Genomic DNA, 14,225 nt, shown 5'->3' with positions numbered 1-14,225 from the left:
ACAGGGGCTGGACTAGATTTGGCAGTAGCTTCCGACTACTGCCTTACTTTTTTTTTTTTGTAAAGCAAAACTCATACCATGTGATTAAATTTTTTGAGATTTCATAAGTAGCTATTATAGCACCTCATTTTCCTGTGAAAGAGGAATTCCAGGAAGTGGACTAACAGCTGGGCACTCTTCCTTCTTTATTGTAGTCTCTGGCGAACATAGACGAAGTCGTGAACAAAATTAGGCTGAAAATAAGGTAAGTAAAGCTGTGTGATTGTTCATAATTAATGAAAAGCATGTTGTTAATTTAGTTAATCACATTTTGGATCACATTTTTCTGTGAGAGCACCGAAATCTCAAGTTTGCCGTAGATGGTAATATAATTCCTTTGTTAATTTTTATTATTTATTTATTTATTTATTTTCGAGATGGATTTTTGCTCATTGCCCAGGCTGGAGTGCAATGGTGTGATCTTGGCTCACTGCAACCTCCACCTCCTGGGTTCAAGTGATTCTCCTGCCTTAGCCTCCCAAGTAGCTGGGATTACAGGCGTAAGCCACCACGCCTGGCAAATTTTGTATTTTTAGTAGAGATGGAGTTTCACCATGTTGGTCAGGCTGGTCTCGAACTCCTGACCTCAAGTGATCCACCTGCCTTGGCCTCCCAAAGTGCTGGGATTACAGGCTTGAGCCACCACACCTGGCCATATAATTATTTTATCCATATGAACTTTGTGGCAAGGAACTCAGTTCTTTGGCCAGTCTTCAATTATTCATACAAAAGGAAGGAAGCTGTGATAGAGTGTACTCAAAACATGTTTTGTAATTATAGAAGGAGGCAAAAGCTTTTCTGATAGATTTTTTTTTCTTTTTTTCTGTTTTTTTTTTTCGAAACAAGGTCTTACTCTGTGTCCCAGGCTGGAGCGCAGTGGTGCAGTTACAGCTCACTGCAGCCTCGAACTCCTGGGCTCAAGTGATCCTCCCACCTCAGCCTCCCGAGTAGCTGGGACTACAGTTGCGCACCACCACGCTTTGCTAATGTTTATATTTTTTGTAGAGATGGGCTTTCGCCTTGTTGGCTAGGCTGGTCTCGAACTCCTGAGCTCGAGCAATCTGCCTGCCTTGGTCTCCCACATCTACTAGTTTTTTTTTTTTTTTTTTTTGAGATGGAGTCTGGCTCTGTTACCCAGGCTAGAGTGCAGTGGTGTGATCTCGGCTCACTGTAATCTCCGCCTCCCAGGTTCAAGCAATTCTTGAGCCTCAGCCACCCAAGTAACTGGAATTATAGGCATGCACCACCATGCCCAGCTAATTTTTGTGTTTTTAGTAGAGACAGGGTTTCACTGTGTTGGCCAGGCTGGTCTTGAACTCCTGGCCTCAAGTGATCTGCCCGCCTTGGCCTCCCAAAGTGCTGGGATTATAGGTGTGAGCCATTCTGTCTGTCCTTCGACTAGCTTTTTAATGGCTTTATTTCCCTGTTTTTGTGGATTTACCTGTTTTTGTATTCCCAAGGCTTAGACATGAAGATGGGCTTCTATGTGTATCCCTTGGTCACGTAACAGCTGACAATGTCAGATCTGCTGGTGGGTCGGGTGGTGGCCCGTGATTAGACATTGTGAACCATGGGAGCAGAGGAGCTGGAAGCCGTAGATCTGCCTCAGGCATAGATTGCATGGTCAGGGCCCGGAGTGGGAAGCACTGATTCTGTCTATCACTCTGGCTCTTTCTGCCTCATAAGGGGACTGAGAAAGGGATTGTGTGTGAGGTAATTTGAGTTATCTGGCGTGTTCATGTAAAGGCTCAGGAACTTTGTCATTCCTGATTTACTCCATGAAAAATCCTTCAAGTTTTATCAGTCCTTTCAGATAGCTCTAACTATTAAGTGAAAATAGCCATTTTTAACAACAAGGCGATGCATCAGTCTGCGCTGGGCTTGACTTCCCGCACGGCTGTTGCTGCCCTCCTCCTTCCTGATACCACTGACACATGTTTGGTTTTCTGGACAGTTAGGTGCAGTCTGCAGAAGTTGATGGATAAATTACTTTTTTATTTTTTTCTTTTGGTCAACCTAGAATAAAGATTATTTGAATGACTGTATCCTTGAACTGTTTTGCTAGGAGACTGGATGACAATATTCGAACCGTTGTAAGAGGTCAGACGAACGTGGGGCAGGATGGACGGCAAGTAAGTAACTTATTCCTCCATATTACCTATGCTCCCCTAGTTTCTCCCGGCAACCAGACGACCAAAACATCGCTGTGCCTTCTTGCAGAGCACTTTCCGATTGATCCGTTTCATACATGGCAGGACAGGGCAGGGCAGGCGCCCGGAGCAGCCACGTGCTGTCCCTCAGTGCCCCTTGGACCAGGACCGTGTACTGTGGCACCGCTCACCCGAGGCCAGATGAGAACACTGGGGCTTCCTTGTCTTTCTCCTTCGTGTCGGGCATCTCCTGTGCCCTCTTTTATTTCGTGGGCTGTGGCTAAATGAGGTTGCTGCATTCGTCAGCTGAGTTGTTGGGGTTTTGATATTAGTTTTGTGGCTGTAAAAGATAGTAACCTGACATAGTTATCATTTCCTTGTACCTCGCTTTGCCAGCAGGCAGGTGACTCAAGATTCATTTAAAAATTTTTCAAGTTGGCCGGGCACAGCGGCTCACTCCTGTAATCCCAGCACTTTGGGAGGCTGAGGTGGGTGGATCACTTGAGGCCAGGAGTTTGAGATCAGCCTGGGCAACATGGCGAAACCTGTCTCTATTAAAAATACAAAAATTAGCTGGGTGTGGTGGTGTGTTCCTGCAATCCCAGCTACTCAGGAGGCTGAGGCATGAGAGTCACTTGAACCCAGGAGCCACAGGTTGCAGTGAGGCGAGATCGCACCACTGCACTCCAGCCTGGATGACAGGGGTGAAACTGTCTCAAAAAAAAAAAAAAAAAAAGTTTTATAAGTCTTATTGGATCTAGTTAAGGAGGCCATTGGAGGGAATGAAGTAAGTCTTACTGGATCTAGTTAAGGAGGCTGTTGGAGGGAATGAAGGGAAAAGTGTGTAGGGAGGAGATACTCTTTAATAATTGAGGGGCCAGATGTTATCTGTGAACCATTTCCCTTTTTATTTGATTCTGTTCTTCTGTTGAGGCATCGTATTTCAGAATGGCTGTCGTAATAGAAATGCTGAGCTTGCCTTTCTAGCCATCCTCTCTTGCCATGTCCTGTCCTCCCTTATCAGCACTAACTCAGGTCAGGACTGCTTCTTTGCAATTGCTTCAATGCTGTGATTTCTCCTCTTTGACATTTTTTAGGACAGCTAATTTCTAAAAATGTTCATCCTGCTGCCCAGATTTGGAGTGGGAGGAGTGTATAGTCCTACGCTGAAATTTGCAGATCTCTGATATTTCTGTTTCCTCTGCTAGTTGCTTACAGATGTTAGGAGTCTCTTTCTTTTACGTCTGTAGTTTTCCCATCTGTCTATTTTTACTACTTTATATCACTTTCTTTTTCCATTTTTCCACTTTATAGTCACTTTCCATTTGATAGCCAGTTTCCTTTGGCCTGTTTGTGAGTAGTTGGCCTTCTTGTCATCATCAGAATTTGTGTGTAGACACATTAGGTTCCTAAAACTGTTCCTGTTTTCTGGACTCCTGTATGGTTTTTAGCCCTCATTACCTCGTTTTGTCTGTTGAGGTATATTTCATGAAGCATGGCTTCTTTGGCAGATGAGGCCCATGTAAATGGGACCTTCATAGGGGTCCTACAGAGGGACAGGGCAGCCTCAAGCACTCCAGCTGCATTCTGCTGCTTAGCTGTCCTAATCTGTGTTTGATCGTATTGTCTACCTCTTCAGACACCGTATCAGCTCTGGCCACCAAATGAAATCCAAGGCCAGGCATGGTGGCCCACACCTGCAATCCCAACACTTTGGGAGGCTGAGGCGGGGAGATCACTTGAGCCTAGGAGTTCAAGGCCAGCCTGGGCAACATGACAAAATCCCGCATCTTCAAAAAGTAGAAAATTAGCTGGGCATGGTGGTGGCCTGTGCCTGTAGTCCCAGCTACTGAGGAGGCCGAGACAGGAAGATCAGCTGAGCCAGGAAGTTCGAGGCTGCAGTAAGCCATCATCACGCCACTGCACTCCAGCCTGGGAAACAGTGAGACCCTGTTTCAAAAAAAAAAAGAAATCCAAATTCCTTTGCTTGGCATTCAAAATTCTGGTCTCCATTTCCAGTTTTGCCTCCTGTTGTGTTCTGTCTACACTGAAGACTTTGTGCTCTACGAGCATGCCTGTGCTTTCTGGACCTGTGCTTACAGACTCTTCTGTGCTTGAAATGCTTTTCATCCTATTTCTTTCAGCCGCCTCATTTCCCAATCTTACCCATCCAAGGACCAGCTCAGATACTAGTTTCTTGATGATGTTTTCCATTGACCTTATCTGAATACACCAAGGAATCAGAATTTTGAACTGGAAAGGATCTGAAACTCATCTGGGCCCCTCCCCTATTTTACAGAGGAGAAAATGGATTCCAGTGTCCCTCGATGTCCTTTCTCCATAAATCCCACAGCCCTATTCTTGTACTTTTCATTTGGCTTTTGGGGTCTCCCTTGACTTACTAGAGAGCAAGTCTCATCCCTCTGATGTTTGTAAGCTCCTGGAAGGTAAGAACTGTATCTTACTGTATCTTTGTCATCTTTATATTTCACTACACGTAAGCCACATGCAATAATATTTTATTCAGCTGAGCCGGGCACAGTGGCTCATGCCTGTAATCTCAACACTTTGGGATGCCTAGGTGGGAGGATGACTTGAGGCCAGGAGTTTGAGACCAGCCTCAGCAACATAGCGATACCCGTCTCTACAAAAAGGTAAAATAATTAGCTGGGTATGGTGGTACAAGCTTCAGTGAGCTGTAATGGTGCCGCTGCACTCCAGCCCGGGTGACAGAGTGAGACCCCATCTCCAAAAGCAACAGCAAAACCCCCACAACATTTTGTGCAACTGTATTGAATATTTTGTCTGTCTAAGATTTATTAATTATAAATAAACGTTTTATCATAAAAACATCATTTTGATCAGCAAGTGGGTGTTCCTTAAAAGTGATTTAAAACTTGCTTTGTGCATGAAGATTCCCAACTTGCTACTACTGGGAATAGTAACACTGCTTGTTCAGTGTGATTCAGCCTACATTTAGAATGGCTCACTAGAAGTCTTACAATGCAAGAGTCATAGATGTTTAAAATTTCAAGAATGTGAAAATCGTGAATGATTCATCAGCATTTTTTGTTGGGTCATGCTGTGTATAATAGATGTATATCTTTTAGTTATTTACGTTTCAACCTGTGGTTCTGGACTGTTGCAAACTAGCGGTATTGCAGAGTGAGACCCAGAATTAGACAGTCTGCAGGAATGTCGGCGTTCCCCCCATCCTGTATTAATAGGTTACAGGTTGCCGCAGCAGAGCAGGTCGTATTTCAGAGAGCAAGACCACATTTTCAAGAATGTTTAGATAGCATTTCAATCTGTGATGGAATTTTGTATTCATCTCCTTAGAATCCAGACAGAAAGGAAGCCCAGAAGAAATAATTGCTTTTCCTGTCATGTCCCCATCTGTCTTTTCCAGCACTTTGTAATGCAAACTGAAGTAGAAGCTTTTTTTTTTTCCAAGGAGCTCTTGGGTCCTGTCCTTGTCAACTCCTAGGGATGAAAGCCTTGCTCTCCAGCCCTGGCTGGCTGGTTTGCTAAAAGGAGTCTATTTGACTGGCACAGACTTGGTGGAATTACGGATGTTCCAAAATACTGAGTTTTGTAGGTCAAGAGGCCCCACGTTCCCCTCTTCCCTGGAAGAGCAGAGAAGTTTGCTTTCAGCACTCGCTTCCTTAGCTTCTGAAGAACACTCAGAAGGGAGTGGCAATATGGACAAAAGGAGGTTTTCCTTTTATAAATTTAATCTTGATTGTGTTTAACCAGAACTGATGTGCCGCTTTTAAATTTGTATTTATTATTATTATTTTAGGGACAGGGTCCTACCCTGTTGCTCAGGCTGGAGTGCAATCATTGTTCACAGTAACCTTGAACTCCTGGGGCAAGGTGATCCTCCCACCTTAGCCTCCGAAGTAGCTAGGACTACAGGCATGTGCCACCACACACAGCTATTTTTTATTTTTAATTTTTTATTTTTGGTAGAGATGGGTTCTTGCTGTGTTGCCCAGGCTGGTCTTGAACTCCTGGCCTGAAGTGATCCTCCTGCCTTGGCCTCCCAAAATGCTGAGATTATCGGCATGAGCCACCTGTGCCCAGCCTAGATGTGCTTCTTGCTTCTTTTTTGTTTTGTTTTGTTTTTGAGACAGAGTCTCGCTGTCACCCAGGCTGGAGTGCAGTGGTGTGATCTCGGCTTACTGCAACTTCTGCCTCCTGGGTTCAAGCGATTCTCCTGCCTCAGCCTCCTGAGTAGCTGAGATTACAGGTGCGCACCACCATGCCTGGCTAATTTTTGTATTTTTAGTAGAGACGGGGTTTCACCATGTTGGTCAGGCTGGTCTCAAACTCCTGACCTCATGGTCCGCCCGCCTCGGCCTCCCAAAGTGCTGGGTACAGGCGTGAGCTAGTACTGCACCCAGCTAGACGTGCTTCTAAATCTGTAAATAAGGGGAAAGTGTTTACTTCACATTCGTGGTGTCTTAAATGACATTTTTAGCAGAAAAGTTCCTTTTGAAAAGCAATGTTTTTGACTCAAAAATTATTTGGGGGTAAGGAATGATTTAAATATTGAAGACATAATTAGGTCATTTCTTGAGCTTCTTGAAGTTTCTGAAATACCAGCCACTTCGTTAACATTCTGCTAAACGTTTGGAGAGTCTTTTCTTTGGTTTTTGACCACCTTCTATGTGGGCCAGCTTGAACTGGTCTAGTCTGTGACCTCTTCTAACCAGACGATGATGCTCTTACAAAGTTTATATGGCACGGAATCCTCCCCATTTTTATCTGTTGAAATCATCAGTCAAAAGCTTTAATTAAATGCCCACATGTTTGAAACTTTGTGGATGAGTCAATTCAACAAGTACATGATGTGATATGCTATGAAATTTTTGCAGCTTCCCAAGAATTAAAATGGATGGCTTGAACGTAGGTGAAAGAGAGGTGAATAGAGGGGCGGGCTAGAGGAAGAAAAAGCCGGCAGTGGGAAGTTTCAAGAGTGGCCAACGTTGACCAGTTGTCAGTAAGCTCTCAGACTCACAGGAGAGGATCAGCCACCGAGTTTCTGTCTTTTCAGTGGAGCCTGGCTGCAATGTAGCTATTTCTTTGATCAGAACAAGAGTAAGGTTTGGGAGGAGAAGAGAATTATTACAAGTCGTCCCCACTTATCTGTGGGGGATACATTCCAAGACCCCCAGTGGATGCCTGAAACCCAGAGAGTAGCAAACCCTATATATGCCGTATTTTTTCCTGTGTATACATAGCTGTGATAAATTTTAGCATGCAAATTAGGCACTGTAAGAGATTAACCACAATAACTAAAAATAAAATAGCACAATTGTGACAGTATGCCAGCATCACTCCTCTTGTGATTTGGAGCTGTTTGTAATAGCCGAGATGGCTGCTAAGTGACTAATAGGTGCTGTATTCAGCGTGGATATACTGGGTGAAGGAATGATTCGTGACCTGGTCAGGACAGAATTGGGTGGTGCAAGATTTTATCACACTACTCAGAATGGCACATAATTTAAAATTTACTAATTGTCTGTTTCTGGAATTTTCCATTTAATATTTTTGGACCACAGTCAACTACAGGTGGCTAAAACCTCAGAAAGGGAACTGCTGATAAGGAGGGGGTGCTGTATTGCTCACTCCTTCGCTTTGGAAGAAGGATTAGGTAATTATAGTACCATCTTCCACCTAGTTCAGGAGTCCTTTGTATTACATCTCTGACATTTCATTTTCCTGCAGAAGCTTGGCTACTTTCAGTGATGAGGAGCTTGCTACTTTGTTGGTCCACAGGACAGACTAATTCAGTTTTATAGCTTTAGTTGTGAGAAACTCCTTTCTTAGACTGAACTGAAACAGTGAAATAGACTTCATTGTAACTTCTTGTTGATCTTAGTTCTGCCAGCTGGACGGCTGTAAGCCTAATCCCTTTTCCTTACTACAGCTTCTGAAATTGAAAATAGATATTATGTTCCTGAGTGTTCCCTTTTCTAGGCTAACCATTCTTAGTTTCTTCATCTTTATAATGTAATTTCCAGACCCTTTATCATCCTTGCTCTTGATAGCTGTTTGTCAGCATCCCTCTTAAAATGTGGTTCCCAGGAGTGGACATGCTGTGTCAACATACACTGAGACAGTTGACCTCCTTGTTCTGGGCTGAGCTTGTTAATTTAGGGACTGGGGGTTCAGAGTGTCTGTCAAGTCCCTGAAATTAACTGTAAATTTTTGTACATCTAGACATATTTATGGGAGGAAAACTTATGATTTTTCTAGATTTCCTAAGGAGTCTATGTCTTCAAAACTTAAGGGCCACAATTTTAGACACTGTTCTTCCATTACCTTGGATTTGCTGAGATTTTTTATTTTAGACACTGTTCTTCCATTACCTTGGATTTGCTGAGATTGTTGGCAGCTGTATTACATGGTTGGCTTCTATTGAGTTGGCAGTCACCTGAAACCCCCAGGTCAGGAGTCGCAAACAGATGTCCACAGAGCTGGGAAAGTAACCTAAGCGGCGTAAGCAGGCGGGTGTGCGTCCACATGCATCCACCAGGTCCTAAGGGGACAGTCACAGGTGAATTCTAACCAGCTGTTGTCACGTCTGCATGCAGACCTGGAATTGCCAGATCTATCAGTTTTTCAAGAGCAGCCGGAAATCCGGATTTTCATGTGACTCTCACAATTTTTAACTGTTGGCTTAGTGTTTTTCACAAACACTGCAAAGGCCAAACAAAACACATCTGTAGGCCAGTACTGTCCCAGGTCTTTCTTCATATGACTTTCATTTAAACTTTCTCCACCTCTGTTTGTGCAAGAGAGTCTTTGAAATTGTCAGACTGTGTGTGTCTCAGCTTTCGTTTCACCCACTAGTTCTGCTCGATTGTTGATCCCATCAAGACCCTTGGAACCTTGATGACCTCCCCACTTGATCATTAGCAGATTCGCCAGACATGCCTTCTGTGTCTTCATTCAAGATGTAGGTGAAAAGGCAGAAGGGGGTGGATTCGGAGCCATGTGACGTGCTGTCAGAGGCTTCCTGTTCTTCCTCCTCACTTCAGCGCAAAGTGCCAGACCCAAAAAACAGGATTTCTACCTGTCTGTGCATGTCGTCCGGGGCTGTGTTTCTTCATCTTTCCGTGTCTTGATTTTCACCAAAAAAGGAGGTTATTAATACTTGCCTTCTTCACTTTTCATAGAGGTATCATAAAGATTTATGAACTAAAGCAGCAAAGTACATTGCCTTCCAAGGAGAAAGTGTTCCTTGCTTTTCTTCCTCAAAATTAGCATATTATGCAATTCAAGCATTAGAACAAAAATAGGCTGGGCTTGGTAGCTTACGCCTGTAATCCCAACACTTTGGGAGGCGGAGGTGGGCGGATCACCTGAGATCAGGAGTTTGAGACCAGCCTGGCCAACATGGTGAAACCTGGGCTTTACTAAAAATACAAAAATTAGCCAGATGCAGTGGTGCATGCCCGTAGTCCCAGCTACTCACGAGGCTGAGGCTGGAGAATCACTTGAACCTAGGAGGTGGAGGTTGCAGTGAGCTGAGATGGTGCCACTGCACTCCAGCCTTGGTGACAGAGTGAGACTCCATCTCAAAAAAAAAAAAAATATATTAGTCCAACATGGTGTCACAAACCTATAGTCCTGGCTACTCAGGAGTTTGAAGTAGGAGGATTGCGTGAGCCCAGGGGTTTGAGGTTACAGCAGTCTATGATGGCACCTCTACACTGCAGCCTGGGGACCCTGTCTCAAGTGAAAAGAACAAAAATAACTGCTCTCCAAGACTGACTTCCCAGCATGGCCTTGATCTTCATTATGTGGGATTTTGAATTTGTCATTGTCAGCTCGCTAGGAGGAGACTTTATATTCTTATCCTCCATCACTTTAAATTGATCCTTTCTCTCATTCTCTCTTGGGAGGAAAATGAAGCCCACTGATTGATAAAAATTGAAGAAAATAATTGGTATTAGTATTAAAGGACCACAACTAGTTTGGAAAAAAATGGCAATTGCTACTTGCTTCTTCCTACTAGAACATACCACAGCTAAAGTGACTGAGCTTTTAGAGTATGGCCTCAAAGTTTCCCATTAGTGGCCAGGAATGGCTGGACATTTTTTGTTTCTTTTTTGTTATTATTTTTTGCATTGTACTTTTCAGCATGTCTGCAAATAACACTAAACTTCAGGAATTGCTGAGGTTTGGGCATGACCTGGGAGTGCCGTCAACACCGTGATCTGTGGGGCAGCCCTGGAGTCGGGTTGTTAGATCAGCCTTTTGTAAGGCAGAGTTTTGATTCGGGCTCACAGTCATTTCCCAACCAGGATTTCTTATGTCTAGTGCAGAGGTCAAGGTTGGCTTGCCTTTGTCAAGTTGAATCCGGTGACTGTTCATTTTGCCTACTTCTAGAGTGATACTGATTGTAGTTGAGGTGAGGCCGGCGACTGTTCATTTTGCCTACTTCTAGAGTGATACTGATTGTAGTTGAGGCGGGGCCGGCGACTGTTCATTGCGCCTACTTCTAGAGTGATACTGATTGTAGTTGAGGCGGGGCCGGCGACTGTTCATTGCGCCTACTTCTAGAGTGATACTGATTGTAGTTGAGGTGGGGCCGGCGACTGTTCATTGCGCCTACTTCTAGAGTGATACTGATTGTAGTTGAGGTGGGGCCGGCGACTGTTCATTTTGCCTACTTCTAGAGTGATACTGATTGTAGTTGAGGTGGGGCTGGTGACTGTTCATTTTGCCTACTTCTAGAGTGATACTGATTGTAGTTGAGGTGGGGCCGGCGACTGTTCATTTTGCCTACTTCTAGAGTGATACTGATTGTAGTTGAGGTGGGGCCGGCGACTGTTCATTTTGCCTACTTCTAGAGTGATACTGATTGTAGTTGAGGTGGGGCCGGTGACTGTTCATTTTGCCTACTTCTAGAGTGATACTGATTGTAGTTGAGGTGGGGCCGGCGACTGTTCATTTTGCCTACTTCTAGAGTGATACTGATTGTAGTTGAGGTGGGGCTGGTGACTGTTCATTTTGCCTACTTCTAGAGTGATACTGATTGTAGTTGAGGTGGGGCCGGCGACTGTTCATTTTGCCTACTTCTAGAGTGATACTGATTGTAGTTGAGGCGGGGCCGGCGACTGTTCATTTTGCCTACTTCTAGAGTGATACTGATTGTAGTTGAGGCGGGGCTGGTGACTGTTCATTGCGCCTACTTCTAGAGTGATACTGATTGTAGTTGAGGTGGGGCCGGCGACTGTTCATTTTGCCTACTTCTAGAGTGCTATTGATTGTAGTTGAGGTGGGGACTCATAAAATGTCCATAATTGTTTAACAATGTAGTGCAACTGGGTTTGGCCTCACTACCATTCTTCATCCTGTTTATTGCACACGAGCCTTGTGTATTAGTCCGTTCTCACACTGCTATGAAGAAATCCCTTAGACGGGGTAATTTATAAAGGAAAGAGGTTTAATTGACTCACAGTTCTGCCGGGCTGGGGATGCCTCAGGAAACTTACAATCGTGGTGGAAAGGGAGGCAAACTCATCCTTCTTCACAAGGTGGCAGGAGAGAGGACGAATGAGAGCTGAGCGAAGGGGGAAGCCTCTTATAAAACCATCAGATCTTGTGAGAACTTACTATCACATGAATAGAATGGGAGAAACCACCCCATGGTTCAGAGACTTCCCACCAGGTCCCTCCTATGACATGTAGGGATTTGGGGAACTACAGTTCAAGATGAGATTTGGGTGGGGACACAGCCAAACCGTATCACCTTGATAGCGCTTTTTTGGCAGGGAGACATGTCTGCAGCATATTTGGAACACTTTGCCACGTATCCTCTAAAATCCCTCGTTTTTAGAAAAGCTATAAGGAATCCAAATAGCTATATTTTCTCTCCTCTATGTACAGTGAAGGACTGGGCATTTTATTTGAATTCTCTAAGGATTGGTGTAATTACGTATCTTCAGTGATGTAACATTGGATGGCATCCTGGTAAAGTGAAAAAAACTTGAGCTTTGAATTTAAATTTTGTCTCTGCTGTTGTCTGTGTGACCTTGGACAAGATACTTAACTTTTCATCTGTGACATGGAGATAATAATACCTACCTCAGGGTTAAGGGGATTAGAATTAATATACTTTATTAATAATACCTCCCTCAGGTTTAGGGGGGTCAGAATTAATATACTTTATTAATAATACCTACCTCAGGGTTAGGGGGGTCAGAATTAATATACTTTATTTTATTTATCTACTTATTTATTTATTTGTTTTTGAGACAGGGTCTTACTTTGTGGTCCAGGCTAGAGTGGATTGGTGCAATCACAGCTCGCTGCAGCCTCAACCTCATGGGCTCAAGTGATCCTCTCACTTCAGCCTCCCGAGTAGCTGAGACCACAGGCACGTGCCACCATGCTCATCTTTTTTTTTTTTTTTTGAGACGGAGTCTTGCTCTCTCTCCAGGCTGGAGTGCATTGGTGCGATCTCGGCTCACTGCAGCCTCTGCCTCCTGGGTTCAAGCAATTCCCCTGCCTCAGCCTCCCGAGTAGCTGGGACTACAGGCATGTGCCACCACGCCCGGTGAATTTTTTGTATTTTAGTAGAGGTGGGGTTTCCCCATGTTGTCCAGGATGGTCTCAATCTGCTGACCTCATGATCTGCCCGCCTCAGCCTCCCAAAGTGCTGGGATTACAGGTATGAGCCACCGCACCTGGCTTTTTTTTTTTGAGATGGAGTCTTGCTGTGTCACCCAGGCTGGAGTGCAGTGTTACGATCTCTGCTCACTGCAACCTCCGTCTCCTGGGTTCAAGTGATTCTCCCTGCCTCAGCCTCCCGAGTAGCTGAGATTACAGGCGCCCACTACCACGCCCGGCTAATTTTTATATTTTTAGTAGAGACAGGGTTTCACCATGTTGGCGAGGCTGGTCTTGAACTTCTGATCTCAGGTGATCCGTCCACCTTGGCCTCTCAAAGTGCTGGGATTACAGGCATGAGCCACTGCGCCCAGCCAATCTAATTTTTAAGTATTGTGTAGATGAGGTCTCGCTATGTCAACCAGGCTAGTCTCAAACTCCTGGCCTCAAGCAGTCCTTCTGCCTCAGCCTCCCAAAGTGCTGGGATTACAGGCATGAGCCACCACACCTGGCCTAGAATAAACGTATTTTAAAACACCTTGCACAATGTTGGGCTCACTCATGTTTAGTAAATGGCAGGAACACCAGTGCTGCTGATACATAGTCCACTGAAATTTCAGTGTTCCTAGTTCTGTGCATCTAGGTATTTGTCGAGTTCTGTGGCTTTTCCGTCAGCTCTATCAGCTCCTCTCCATCCCCACTGCTGTGCTTTAAAGCAACTCCAGGTTTACTTCTTCTGAATTATCCCAGGCCCTTTACTGCCTTCAGCGTGCTGTTCTCTGTGAATAAAAATGACAGCACAGCTTACCTACGGTCCAGAATATCTGCTGTGGCAACAGTGGTGGTCAAAGGTTCATTTCTCTTGTCCTGTCCTCGAGACCTCCATTAGATGTTTGCCTGGCGTGACATGCAATATCACCCCATAGTTAAAATAAACATTCCACTTGACAACAGAATTTATTATTTGTATTGTTTTTGAAACTTGAGACTGCAGATAGATTTTTTTTTTTCATTTCCAGTTTTTATAACTTCCAAATTCTTCTTTTTCTTCTTAGAGACAGGGCCTCACTCTGTCATTCAGGCTGGAATGTAATGGCAGGATCATAGCTCACTCTAGCCTTGAACTCCTGGGCTCACGTGATCCTTCCACCTCAGCCTCCCAAGTAGCTAGGACTACAGTGCACACCACTATGCCTGGCTGGTTTAAAACACTTCTTGTAGAGATGGAATCTCACTGTGTTGCCCAGGCTGGTTTAGAACTCCTGGCCTCAAGTGATCCTCCCACCTCCGCTTCCCAGAGTGCCGGAATTATAGGCATGAGCCACTGCAACCAGCCAATTCTCTTCTCTCTCTTTTTTTTTTTTTAGAGACAGGGTCTCGCTCCAGGGTCATCCAGGCTGGAGTGTG

At 44.5% G+C, this 14,225-nt stretch overlaps 1 protein-coding gene across 1 annotated transcript in view; it reads left to right on the top strand.

The window, feature by feature from the left end:
• Positions 1-14,225, top strand: part of VPS53 (VPS53 subunit of GARP complex) — a gene marked incomplete at its 5' end in the record, with an annotated part of 163,273 nt that overhangs the window by 15,087 nt on the left and 133,961 nt on the right. Inside the window, 2 exon segments of the mRNA NM_001133283.1 lie at positions 195-244; positions 2,105-2,171. Coding sequence (NP_001126755.1) covers positions 195-244; positions 2,105-2,171 — 117 coding nt within the window.

The sequence above is a fragment of the Pongo abelii genome, chromosome 19 (assembly GCF_028885655.2).
Source record: "Pongo abelii isolate AG06213 chromosome 19, NHGRI_mPonAbe1-v2.0_pri, whole genome shotgun sequence".
NCBI lineage: Eukaryota > Metazoa > Chordata > Mammalia > Primates > Hominidae > Pongo > Pongo abelii.
This window is presented reverse-complemented; position numbering and strand designations above follow the sequence as displayed.